Raw genomic sequence first — 12,538 nt, 5'->3', positions numbered from 1 at the left:
TGAAATTACATCGCAATTCCTATGGTCAGCCAATCTAGTCAAATAAGTCTTTTTTTGATGTTGTTGTTCCATTGTTTTGTGTAGATAATTAGTTCACAGTGACCACAATCGATAAACCAACATAAAATGACAAATTTTCCACAAGAAAATTGATTTGAACTCATTGAAGCGTCAATGCGTTGTCAACGCCTTAGGGCATTTCCATAAAAAGACCACAACTTGATCAAAGCCAAATTAGTCGCAATCTGTCGCAGTGATTTGGCCAAACAAAATTAGGAAAATGGTGCATTGGGCACTACTAAGCGGTTATTTACTAAGTACATGCATAGCATGGGGGTACACAGTGGATCTGGTGTCTGCCGCAGGAATAGTGGGCAGAATCAGCCAGCTGCCAGTTGACCAGGCAATAGCATCCGTTGATGGGTTGCGTATCCCAGGCGATTTAATTCCATCAGAATCCAAACATCACGAGAAAGAGGAATCAGGAGGAGAGGAAAGTCATGAGGCCGAATCGAGTGAAGAGAAGTCAAGCAAATATGAAGAGGAGCATGGAAAGAAAAGCAAAAAGCATCACAAAGAAGAGGAGGAATATGCCAAGGGCGAGAAAGGTCACCATGACCATGAGGGTAAAAAGGGCGAACACGAAGAGGAACATGGCCATGAGAAGAAACACAAGAAGGGATCGGGACATCACAAGAAACACAAGAAAGGTGAAAAAGGCGAGAAGGGCCATGAATTCGAAGACCATGGCTCCTACAAAAAGGGCCATTCCATCAAGGGAAAACATCACATACACAAATTAGACGAAGACAAAAAGGAAAAGAAATACTATGACGAAAAGCACGATGAGGGTGATGAAGAGAAACATGGCGAATTTGAAAAGGACGAACACTTCAAGAAGGGCAAATCTCACAAGAAGGGAGGTAAAAAGAAATCGGATGATGAGGAGAAATACGGTAAAAAGGGTCACAGCCACAAGGGCCATAAGAAGAAGGGCGAGAAGGGCCACAAGAAAAAGCATGAGGAAAAGAAGAAGTGGGGTCATGAACATGAAAGCGACAAGAAGAAAGGTGAAAGCGAAAAGAAGAAATGGAAGAAGTCTGAAAAGAAAAGCAGCAGCAGTGGTGGCCATGATGGTCATGATCACGAGTGGTAGGAACTATTTAAGAGAAAAAATTATTGTTTTTTTATTAATTTTAAGTAGATTGCACTATATGCCGATTATTAGTTTAAGCATTTATCCTTACCCAATTCTCAATGTAACATATCCCAATTTTAAGTGAAAACAGCACACAGTATTTTGAAACCTTTTCTTAATAAAGACTGTTGCTAACAAACAACGACATCATTGCAATAATTGTCCATCTTTTATGGAGTTCGGTTTCTTAAGATCTCTACGACATGAACAAAAAATAGATCATAACTTGTCATAATCCTTACTAAAAATAATAGATTCTGATTGTAAGTTGTACCCTGGAGTCAGAACATGTATTTTCAGAGATTAGCCAATTCATGTTAGTGACACTAAAGTATTGTAAAAGAAACCTGTAGGCACCAAAGTAATCATTTAAAGTTTACAATTTCAAGATTGTGACATTAAATAGCTGCCACCTATAACAGCTTACTTACAAGTGTCTTCTAAAAGAGGCAATAGCTCCGAATGGCACTGCTTTGATGACGGTGTTAAGCGACAAGCCTTCCCTGAGTGGGATTTGAGTGTGTTCTATTTTTCCATTGAGTTTTGGTCACAATTCTTTAACACGACGACAGGAATGTGAACCAAAGCTAACCAGTTGTAGAAAAAAAAATTATTTGAGCAACAGAAGAAAATCTACTGAATCAAAAGTCTACAATTCTAATTTGTATAAACTCATTGGGAACTTTGGACCAAATACGGCTAAATTTAATCCGCTGTATAAGTTGAATGCATTCCTAAGAGTTTTGTTACACTGAATGAGCACTATCGGCCTTATTCACAAACCTTAATATGAATTTTAAATAGGGTTTTTTGGCAGATTTCCTTTATATAACAGTCAAATAAACCCATTTTATGGCTTCATTAAGTTTTGTGAATAAGACTGAATAATTAAAAAAGTCAACCGTTTTAAATCAAAAATTAATTAAAAATTTTAATTTAAAAACAAGTAAAAGCGTGCTAAGTTCGGCCGGGTCGAATCTTATATACCCTCCACCATGGATCGCATTTGTCGAGCTCTTTTCCCGATATCTCTTTTTAGGAAAACAAAGGATAAAAGAAAGGAATTGCTATAACATTGGAGCTATGTCAATTTAAGGTCCCGTCTGAACTGAATGTTGGAGACCATTGTAGAAGTCATTGTGTAAAATTTCAGCCAATTCGAGTAAGAATTGTGCCCTTTAGGGCCTCAATAAGTAATTTAGAGAGATCGGTTTATATGGGAGCTATATTAGGCTATGGACCGATTCGGACCATATTTGACAAGTATGTTGAAGGTCATGGGAGAAGCCGTTGTACTAAATTTAAGCCAACTCGGATAAGAATTGTGCCCTCTAGTGACTCAAGAAGTCAAGACACGAGAACGGTTTATATGGCAGCTATATCAGGTTATGGAGCGATTGCAACCATACTCAGCGCAGTTGTTGGTAGTCATAAAAAAACACATCATGCGAAATTTCAGCCAAATCCAATAACAATTGTGCCCTCTAGTGACTCAAGACGTCAAGACCCAAGATCGGTTTATACGGCAGCTTTATCAGGTTAAGGAACGATTTCAACCATACTCAGCACAGTTGTTGGAAGTCATATTAAAACACCTCATGCAAAATTTCAGCCAAATCGGATAACAATTGTGACCTCTAAGGGCTCAAGAAGTCAAGACCCGAGTTCGGTTTATATGGCAGCTATACCAAAACATGGACCGATATAGCCCATATACTATCCCAACCGACCTACACAAATAAGAAGTATTTGTGCAAAATTTCAAGCGGCTAGCTTTACAAATAGTTAGTTACAAATAGAATGACGAAATAAGTATACCGCCATCCTATGGTGGAGGATATAATAAGTAAGATCGGGATATGCAGTCTAAGTCGTTGAAATTTAAATTTGCTTAAATTTGATAAGTAGAATAACGCATCTATGATACAACTTCCACATTAATCAAGCTCGACAACCCTGTTAATTAGCTGTACTTTTCGCAATACATGTATTTTTGTGTAATGACAGACATTCTTTCTGTGACTAATTTTGCTATCTTTGGCTTTCCTTTTCCATTTGCATCTCTGATCATTCAGCTCGTCTCGAAAGAGAAAACAAACAAAAATGGTAAAATATAATGACCTCGCCCTAACAGGCAAAAAACTTGAAAATTTAAAAATTCGGCAAAGCCCGGCCAGGATTGGAATCTGAGCACATGGAGCAACGGCGAGAGCCATTGCCGTTGTCTTAGCGTTCGAAGCCATCAATACAACTTCAAACATATCAACAAAATCATGTGTAGAACGGAAGAAGTGTAATTTGTCACAAAAAAAATGCAAACAAAAATTGCAAAATTTAATAATCTCGCCCTAACAGACAAAAAACTTGAAAAATTTCAGTTTTAGTCCAAATAGGACGAAAATATATGTGCACGGGATTCTAAGGCACGTAAATTGACCAACTTTTTTTATTGTAAAGCCTTTAGCCTACGGTAAAATTACCTTTCTTTTGTTGTAAAACCAAAAACTCTTTAATGGCAAAAGTGCTTCGATAGTCGCAAACGATAATTCATTTACCTGACCAATAATTTTTCTCTTGTGTCTCTCTTACTAGTGAGAAAGTGTGAGTACTTGAGCGTATAGACCAGTGATGGGTAAAAATATTCACACTATAACACATTGCTGTGTACGCACACAAGAAAATAATTTCAAACAAGCTAATGGGCTTGCACATAATTGCAATAGTGTTTTTCCTTTTTTTGACTGAGCAAAAAGCAGTCAGTACATTAAGCAGTTCGGTCAAGTGCTGACGGCAAACTCGGAAAGTGACAGTTTTTACAGTTTGCGTAGGTATAAAAATGCTGGTATGTCCAATGATAAAAATCATAAGAGCAACAGACAAATAAATGCCCAAAATGCACAAAAAAACACAATAAAAATGCCTAAGGTACATGTAAGGAAATATCCAACCCAAAGTAGGCATTTAAATGTGCGAAACAACAACTTTCTTAAGTAAACGAATACAGATCATGATACAAAAACATAATGGAGTTGTGCGAACATGGAAGCCTTAAATATAATTGCATATCGAAATAAGTCCAAATAAACTCTAAATGAGTTTGAATCAGCATTTGGATATGCTTATAATTAAGTTTGAAGTACGTAACAACATTAAATTCAACTCGGCATCCTTTTCAATATGAACAATCTATTTGAAAATTAACAAGTAAGAGCGTGCTAAGTTCGGCCGGGCCGAATCTTATATCCCCTTCACCATGGTCGCATCTGTCGAGTTCTTCGCGCAGTATTTGTTTTCAAGCAAACAAAGAATAATGAATAAGGACGGAGGAGGAGCTATATCAAGTTATAGTCCGATTCGGGGCTCAAAAGCAAAATCGGGAGATCGGTTTATATGGGAGCTGTATCAAGCTATAGATCGATTGTAATCATATTATACACGTATGTTGAAGGCCATGGGAGGAGCCGTTGTACAAAATATGTGCCAAATCGGATGAGAATTGCGCTCTTTAGAGCCTCAAGAAGTCAAGACCCAAGATCGGTTTACATGACAGCTATATCAGATTATGGACCGATTTGGACCATACTTCGCACTGTTGTTGGAATTGATATCAAAACACCACGTGCAAAACTTCAGTCAAATCGGACGAGATCTGCGCCCTCTAGAGGCTCAAGAAGTCAAGACACAAGATCGGTTTATATGGCAGCTATATCAAAACATGGACCGATTTGGCCCATTTACAATCCCAACCGACCTACACTAATAAGAATTATTTGTGCAAAATTTCAAAAATTAGCGTGCTTTCGACAGACAGACGGACGGACGGACATGGCTAGATCGGCTTAAAATGACTTGACGATCAAGAATATATATACTTTATGGGGTCTTAGACGCATATTTCGAGGTGTTACAAACAGAATGACGAAATTAGTATACCCCCATCTTATGGTGGAGGGTATAAAAAGAACAAACATAAGCATAATGTTATGTTACGTAAAGAAAAACTAGTGGAAACCCCGAACAACATATTCAAGATATGAAGAATGAAAGGTATTATCAAGAAAAAAGAACCGGGTTTCGTCACAAACTCCTCAAAGAATTTATCATAAAAATTGTGGTTTCATTGTACGCAAAGTCCAATGTTTTTCATAAAAGAAGTTTTGTTGTCACAAATATCCTTTATGTAAAACGAATTATTTTCTGTGCCTGTAAGTGTAGTCCTAATTTGGCCCTTAATACATTAATCCTGCATATGGAAAAGAACGGGTCTGACCAAATATTTTGATTTTAAAAACTAAAATTTGAAATTAAACAAGTAAGGGCCGAGTCTTATACGCCCTCTACCATGGATAGCATTTGAAAAGTTCTTTGAATAACTCTTTCAAAAAAGAAAATCTGATTATATGGAAGCTATCTCAAGTTATGGACCAATATCGGATAATAATGGCGCCCTCTAGAGACCTAAGAAGTCACATCTGGGACCTATATTATGTTCTATGCTGATTTTTGACCATACATGGTACGTTGTTGGATGTCATAACAACTTACTCCAAAGTTTCAGCCAAATCAGACTATAATTGCGTCCTCTAAAGGCTCAACAAATCAAACGGGGGATCGTTTTACATTGCAAAATTTCAGCCAAATCAGGTATAAAATGCGCCCTTAAAGGCTGAGGACATCAAATAGGAGATTAGTTTATGTGACGGCTAAATCATGTTAAAGACAGATTTGTTTCGGTACCTGATATACGTTTCATATTTGGCACGTCTAGTGGAGGTAATAACTAAAAACGACGTGACAAAATTTCAGCTAAAACGGATGATAATTGTGCACTCTTGAACATAGATGGGTAGCATACATATACATCGGCACAAACATTCCAGTGACCGCAGGCATAGGAAACACGAGCAGAAGTTTATGGACAGTGTAAACAACCACGTGTGGCTTCGTTCGGCGGACTCTATTTCAAAGCTATTTAATTTATTTGATTTTTGATGATACTCACAAAAACACAGTTTGTTCGTTTCAACAGTGGTAGCGTGCCCTTCACTGCTCTAAAAGCTCAAAAATCAATTCGATCGGTTTTTGGCCCATTTACAATGCTAACCGGCTTGCACTTATATAAAAGATTCGTGCAAAGTTTCAAGCGCCTTTTGTACTCCTTACGGACAGACAGGCGACTAAGGCCGCTATGACAAACAGCATGACGTAATCGGTATTCCCCTGTCCTATGGCATAGAATATAAAAATTAACAAGTAAAAAGGCGTTAAGTTCGCCCGGGCTGAACTTTGGTTACCCACCACCTCGGGTATATATGTAAACCACCTTTCGTCATAATCCTGTGAAAAATGCATAATTTATACCCCCATAGCAGCTTTATCTAAATGTGGTCCGATTTGGTCCAAATTGGACACGGATATTGAGAGGCCTAATAGGTACAAGTCATTGTTCAATTTTGTAAAACAAAGTATTGGTATTTTCGGTAGCCATATCCAAATATAGACCGATCTGAACCATATAAATGAACATAAGTCACTATGCCAAATTTCAGGGAAATCGGATTATAAATGTGCCTTTTATGGGCCAAGACTTTAAATTGAGAGATCGATCTATATGGCAGCTATATCCAAATCTGAACCGATCTAAGCCAAATTGAAGAGGGCTGTCGAGGCCTAACACAACTCACTGTCCCAAATTTCGGCGAAATCGGACAATAAATGCCCCTTTTATGGGCCAAAAACCTTAAAGTGAGCGATCGGTCTATATGGCAGCTATATCCAAAACTGAACCGATCTGAGCCAAATTGAAAAAGAATATTGAAGGGCCTCACACAACTTACTGTCCCAAATCGGACAATAAATGCGCCTTTTATGGGCCCAAGACTTAAAATCGAGAGATCGGTCTATTTGGCAGCTATATCCAAATCTGAACCGATCTATGCCATATAAAAAAAAAAACGAGGGGCCTAACACAACTCACCGTCCCAAATTTCGGCGACATCCGATAATAAATGCGCCTTTTATGGGTCCAAAACCTTTAATCGAGAGATCGATCTATATGGCAGCTATTTCCAATTGTGGACCGTTCTGGGCCAAATTAAAGAAGGATGTCGTAGGACCTAAGACCACTCACTGTCCCAAATTTTGACAATATTGGACAATAAATGCGCCTTTTATGGGCCTAAGACCCGAAATTGGAGGATCGGTCTACATAGGGGCTATATCAAGATATAGTCCAATAAAGCACATCTTCGGACTTTACCTGCTTAAGGAGAAAAAAAATCTGTGCAAAATTTCAGCTCAATATCTCTATTTTTAAAGACTGTAGCGTGATTTCAACAGACAGGCGGACATACGGACGTACATGGCTAGATCGTCTTAGATTTTACGCTAATCAAGAATATATATACTTTATGGGATCGGAAATGGCTATTTCGATGTGCTACAAACGGAATGACAAAATGTTTATACCCCCATTCGTCGGTGGTGGGTATAACAAACAATAGATTAAAATTAAAGAAACAAATTGTTTTTAAAGTACAAAAACTAATAAATGAAATGTTGAAATGTTAAAACGTTAAAAGCTAAAAAAATTTCATATTAACCATTAAACATTCAAAAAAAAACATAAATTAAAAACAAATTCATTCATTTATATGGGATCTTAAGGTTAAGATAGCAAGTGATCTTTAGAGAAGTAGAGATAGATAGCTCACGATGGATCTATAGTCAACATGCAATAATACATTTACTTCATTAGGTCCAATTTAGATCAAAAACACATAGTATGCCTAAAATTAAACACAAACTGTAATAATTTCTATCATTTGCAATAAAAAGTGTTTACAAATCAAGAAGGAGAACAAAACGAATAAACACGTATTGACTCTCACTTGCTTGTTATTCCTGACGCTGCGCAGACGTAATTTCATTTATCTGTAAAAAGTTAGTATTTTGGAAATTAAAATAAATTGTTAGAAATAACGCATATCAGCAATGTGTGTGAAAAAGTGTTTGGAGTATTTGAGAGAAAGATTCTTAGTAAAATATATGGACCAGTTTGCGTTAATGGAGAATATAGGCGTCGTATGAACCACGAGTTGTATGACGACGATAGCATAGTTACACGTATCAAAATACAACGGCTGTTGTATGGATGAAGAAGCTCCAGCAAAGAAGTCTTTTGAAGGCAAACACGGTAGTACACGCAAACCGGGAAGACCAAAAGCCCGATGGAAAGATCAAGTTGTGGGAGACACCTCGAAACTTGGTGTCAGAGATTTTAGAATGAGCGCAGAAGATCGAGGCGCTTGGAACGCTATTCTACGTTTGGCTAGTGGAAGAAATATTCTGTCATAGCCAATTAAAGTAAGTAAAAGAAGAGTCATCCCAACAGAAGCTTAATAGGATTTTCAGTATTGACGATATAGAAGATTTTAGTATCTCTTTATAGGCAAACAAAGGATAATGGGTAAAATTTGTCATGCTATTGGAGCTATTGTGCGGATTTTTTAAAAGAAAGTAAATGCATTTTTAGTAAAACTTAGAATGAACTTTAATCAAATATACTTTTTTTACACTTTTTTTCTAAAGCAAGCTAAAAGTAACAGCTGATAACTGACAGAAGAAAGAATGCAATTACAGAGTCACAAGCTGTGAAAAAATTTGTCAACGCCGACTATATGAAAAATTACTTTTTGGGCAACCCAATATATCAGGTTATCGACCAATTCGGATCATACTTGGTTTGGGTTTTGGGAATCATAGTAGAAGTCATTAAGATCATGATATCAATAAATAAATAAGGATTTCGCCCTCTGAAAGCTCAAGAACTCTAATCGGGAGATCGGTTTATATGGCAGCTATATCAGGTTACGGACCTATTTGGACCATTCTTAGCACAGTTGTTGGAAGTTAAAACAGAAGACTTTATGCAACATTTCATACAAATCGGATAAGAATTGCGCACTTTAGAGGCTCATTGATCTGAGATCGTTTTATATGGCAGCTATATCGAGTTATTCACCGATTTGGGCCATACTTAGCACAGTTGGGAAGTCAAAACAAAAGACTTCATGCAAAATTTCAGCTAAATCGGATAAGAATTGGGCCGTCTAGAGGCTCAAGAAGTCAAAATCCGAGATCGGTTTATATGGCGGCTATAACAAATCAAGGATCGATAGGGTCAATACAATCCCAACCGACCTACTTCCTGCTTTCGACAGACGGTAGGACATGGCTAAATCGACATAGAATATCAAGACGATCAAGAATGTGTGTACTTTGTTGGATCATAGGTCCATATTTCGATGTTTTTCAAACGGAATGACGAAATTAGTATACCTCCATCCTATCAATCCCATGGCAGCCGGTTGTACGTACCGGATTGACCCGATGAAGTCCTTCATCGGCAAGGGCTGCCACCTCAGTGTACAACACACTGCTACAACAACAACAACAACCTCCCTCCTATGGTGTAGAGTATAAGAATGACTAATACAGAGCCAAATTGTCACGCAATTTCTGCATATACTTTGTTATCATCATACATTCAATATTGATTGCCCAAGAGATATCTCCCAAATATGCGAATTTTTTTCTGAGGCATCTTTTAATTTTAATCCTACACAAGTCAGAGGCAAAATATAGAATATAAATAAATAGCATAAAAGAAAAAAATCTCTAAAAAACTAGGATGAAATTATTTAACCCACCATCTGAATTACTTTTGTTTTTAATAGCTCTAAATAAAGATTGAGTGTTTTCCTTATTACTTAAACTACTTATAATGTAATAATTTTTAATATATATGAAGTATAAATATTCGCTTTCTCTTAATAAAATATTTTTGTTTTATAACCTCCACCATTGGATGGGGGGTATACTAATTTCGTCATTCTGTTTGTAACTATTCGAAATATTCGTCTGAGACCCCATAAAGTATATATATTCTTGATCGTCGCGACATTTTATGTCGATCTAGCCATGTCCTTCCGTCTGTCCGTCCGTCCGTCTGTCTGTCGAAAGCACCCTAACTTCCGAAGGAGTAAAGCTAGGCGCTGGAAAGTTGGCACAAATACTTCTTATTAGCGAAGGTCGGTTGGTATTGTAAATGGGCCATATCGGTCCATGTTTTGATATAGCTGCCATATAAACCGATCTTGGGTCTTGATTTCTTGAAATTTTGCACGTTGTGTTTTGTTATGATATCCAACAACTGTGCCAAGTATGGTTCAAATCGGTTCATAACCTGATATAGCTGCCATATAAACCGATCTTGGTTCTTGACTTCTTGAGTCTCTAGAGTACGCAATTCTTATCCGATTGGAATGAAATTTTGTACGACGTGTTTTGTTATGATATCCAATAACTGTGCCAAGTATGGTTCAAATCGGTCCATAACCTGATATAGCTGTCATATAAACCGTTCTTGGGTCTTGACTTCTTGAACCTCTAGAGTGCGCAATTCTTATCCGATTGGAATGAAATTTTGCACTTAGTATTTTGTTATGATATCCAATAACTGTGCCAAGTATGGTTCAAATCGGTTCATAACCTGATATAGCTGCCATATAAACCGATCTTGGTTCTTGACTTCTTGAGTCTCTAGAGTACGCAATTCTTATCCGATTGGAATAAAATTTTGTACGACGTGTTTTGTTATGATATCCAATAACTGTGCCAAGTATGGTTCAAATCGGTCCATAACCTGATATAGCTGTCATATAAACCGTTCTTGGGTCTTGACTTCTTGAGCCTCTAGAGGTCGCAATTATTATCCGATTTGCCTGAAATTTTGTACGACGGATTCTCTCATGACTATCAACATACATGTTTATTATGGTCTGAATCACTCTATAGCACGGTACAGCTCCCATATAAATCGATCTCTCTATTTTACTTCTTGAGCCCCCAAAGGGCCCAATTCTTATTCAAATTGGCTGACATTTTACACAGGTCTCCAACATATAATTTATTTGTGGGCCAAACCGGACCATATCTTGATATCGCTCTAATAGCAGAGCAAATCTTTTCTTATATCCTGTTTTGCCTAAGAAGAGATGCCGGGAAAAGAACTCGACAAATGCGATCCATGGTGGAGGGTATATAAGATTCGTCCCGGCAGAACTTAGCACGCTTTTACTTGTTATTGGTAAATTATGCATGCATTTACTTCTTTTTATAGCCATTTAGGGACAAAAATTCGTAAAACGATAATAATCTTACAACAACAAACATGTTGAAAATTACTCTAGTTTGTGCGGCATCTTGTTGCCTATCATTATCATTGTGAAAAAGTGTATATATCCCCCAGCTAATGGTGGTAAGTATAAAATATAAAAATGAGAAAAAAATTTCCCAATGACACATTCATACACCTCTCTTTAAGGCAACAAATTCCAAATTTATGTGGCCAGCTCACACACACCAGACTTAAAGAAATTTGTCGAATCACAGACTATGGATTTAACAGTAAAAACAACAAATGGCCAAAATACGTATAAAACGCAATCCCAAACTCCATACATCTGTCTTTCGCCAATGAATGTTCAACATTGCTATGGCGGAATTTTTCTGTAAATTCAATTATTCGCCTCAAAGTTGCAAAGAAAATTATAATGTAATGGCATCATTGGACAACATTTTATTCGCAGGAATGCGAATTTTATGTGATACAGCACCAATTCCTGTTTTTAGTTCGGGGGTCTCGTGAACATTTGCTTGATTCCCAGCAAATTAAAATCATTGCAACGACAGTGACTACTTTGACATCGTGGCACGTTTTTCCCGGGATGCTCCATCAAAAAACTCTTTCAGCCTTTGCCATCTGGAGACTTGCGAGTATCTAGGGTCTTTGAAAGCCCTTAGAAAATTACAGGCCATGTCAAATATTACGAAATGAAAATTAGGCTATACACTCTAACAAATGTTCAGTGTAGAAATTCATCCCATAGTCATTGCTCCACTTTGTCCCAATGGCGGCAGCAGCAGCGGCAGCATTGGGAACAAGCCAAGACTTAGCCGTAAATACATAATTGCCAATGAACGAATGCTCATTAAATACTTTACCGTAACTACAGATTTTTCCAAAAACTAACAGCCAACTATTGAGGCATCTCTTAGCCAAACTAGCCATGAATGCGAACTCTCAACATAATGGCCAATGGGAAGATGATACTGTTCTACTGCTAGCAAAACGCTAAAACTTACTAGAATGATAACTAGCTCACCATGACAGTGGTCCAAATGGGATTTTTCGTTAAAATTGAGTTAAATATTTAAGAGAAAAGAAAGAAGATGTGGTTTCTTGACCTTTCCAATGGTTAAATGAACTGTAATTTA

At 37.3% G+C, this 12,538-nt stretch overlaps 1 protein-coding gene across 1 annotated transcript; it reads left to right on the top strand.

The window, feature by feature from the left end:
* Positions 1–280: 280 nt before the first annotated feature.
* Positions 281–11,869, top strand: LOC106081259 (cylicin-2-like). Its single transcript, XM_013243102.2, has 4 exons — positions 281–1,152; positions 11,452–11,519; positions 11,586–11,772; positions 11,851–11,869. Exons 1-4 carry the CDS (start codon positions 281–283, stop codon positions 11,867–11,869), a joined length of 1,146 nt encoding a protein of 381 aa, XP_013098556.2.
* Positions 11,870–12,538: the final 669 nt, after the last annotated feature.

This window comes from Stomoxys calcitrans, chromosome 3 (genome assembly GCF_963082655.1).
Source record: "Stomoxys calcitrans chromosome 3, idStoCalc2.1, whole genome shotgun sequence".
Taxonomy (NCBI): Eukaryota; Metazoa; Arthropoda; class Insecta; order Diptera; family Muscidae; genus Stomoxys; species Stomoxys calcitrans.
The sequence above is the reverse complement of the archived record's forward strand: the minus strand, read 5'-3'. Positions and strand labels throughout refer to the sequence as shown.

Excerpts from the sequence above, each read along its gene's own strand:
- LOC106081259 (XM_013243102.2), top strand. The coding sequence starts at position 281 with ATGGTGCATTGGGCACTACTAAGCGGTTATTTACTAAGTACATGCATA. Across the intron at positions 1,153-11,451 it reads GATGGTCATGATCACGAGTG|TTTGTGCGGCATCTTGTTGC; the intron begins GTAGGAACTATT and ends AAATTACTCTAG. Across the intron at positions 11,520-11,585 it reads ATATCCCCCAGCTAATGGTG|GCAACAAATTCCAAATTTAT; the intron begins GTAAGTATAAAA and ends CCTCTCTTTAAG.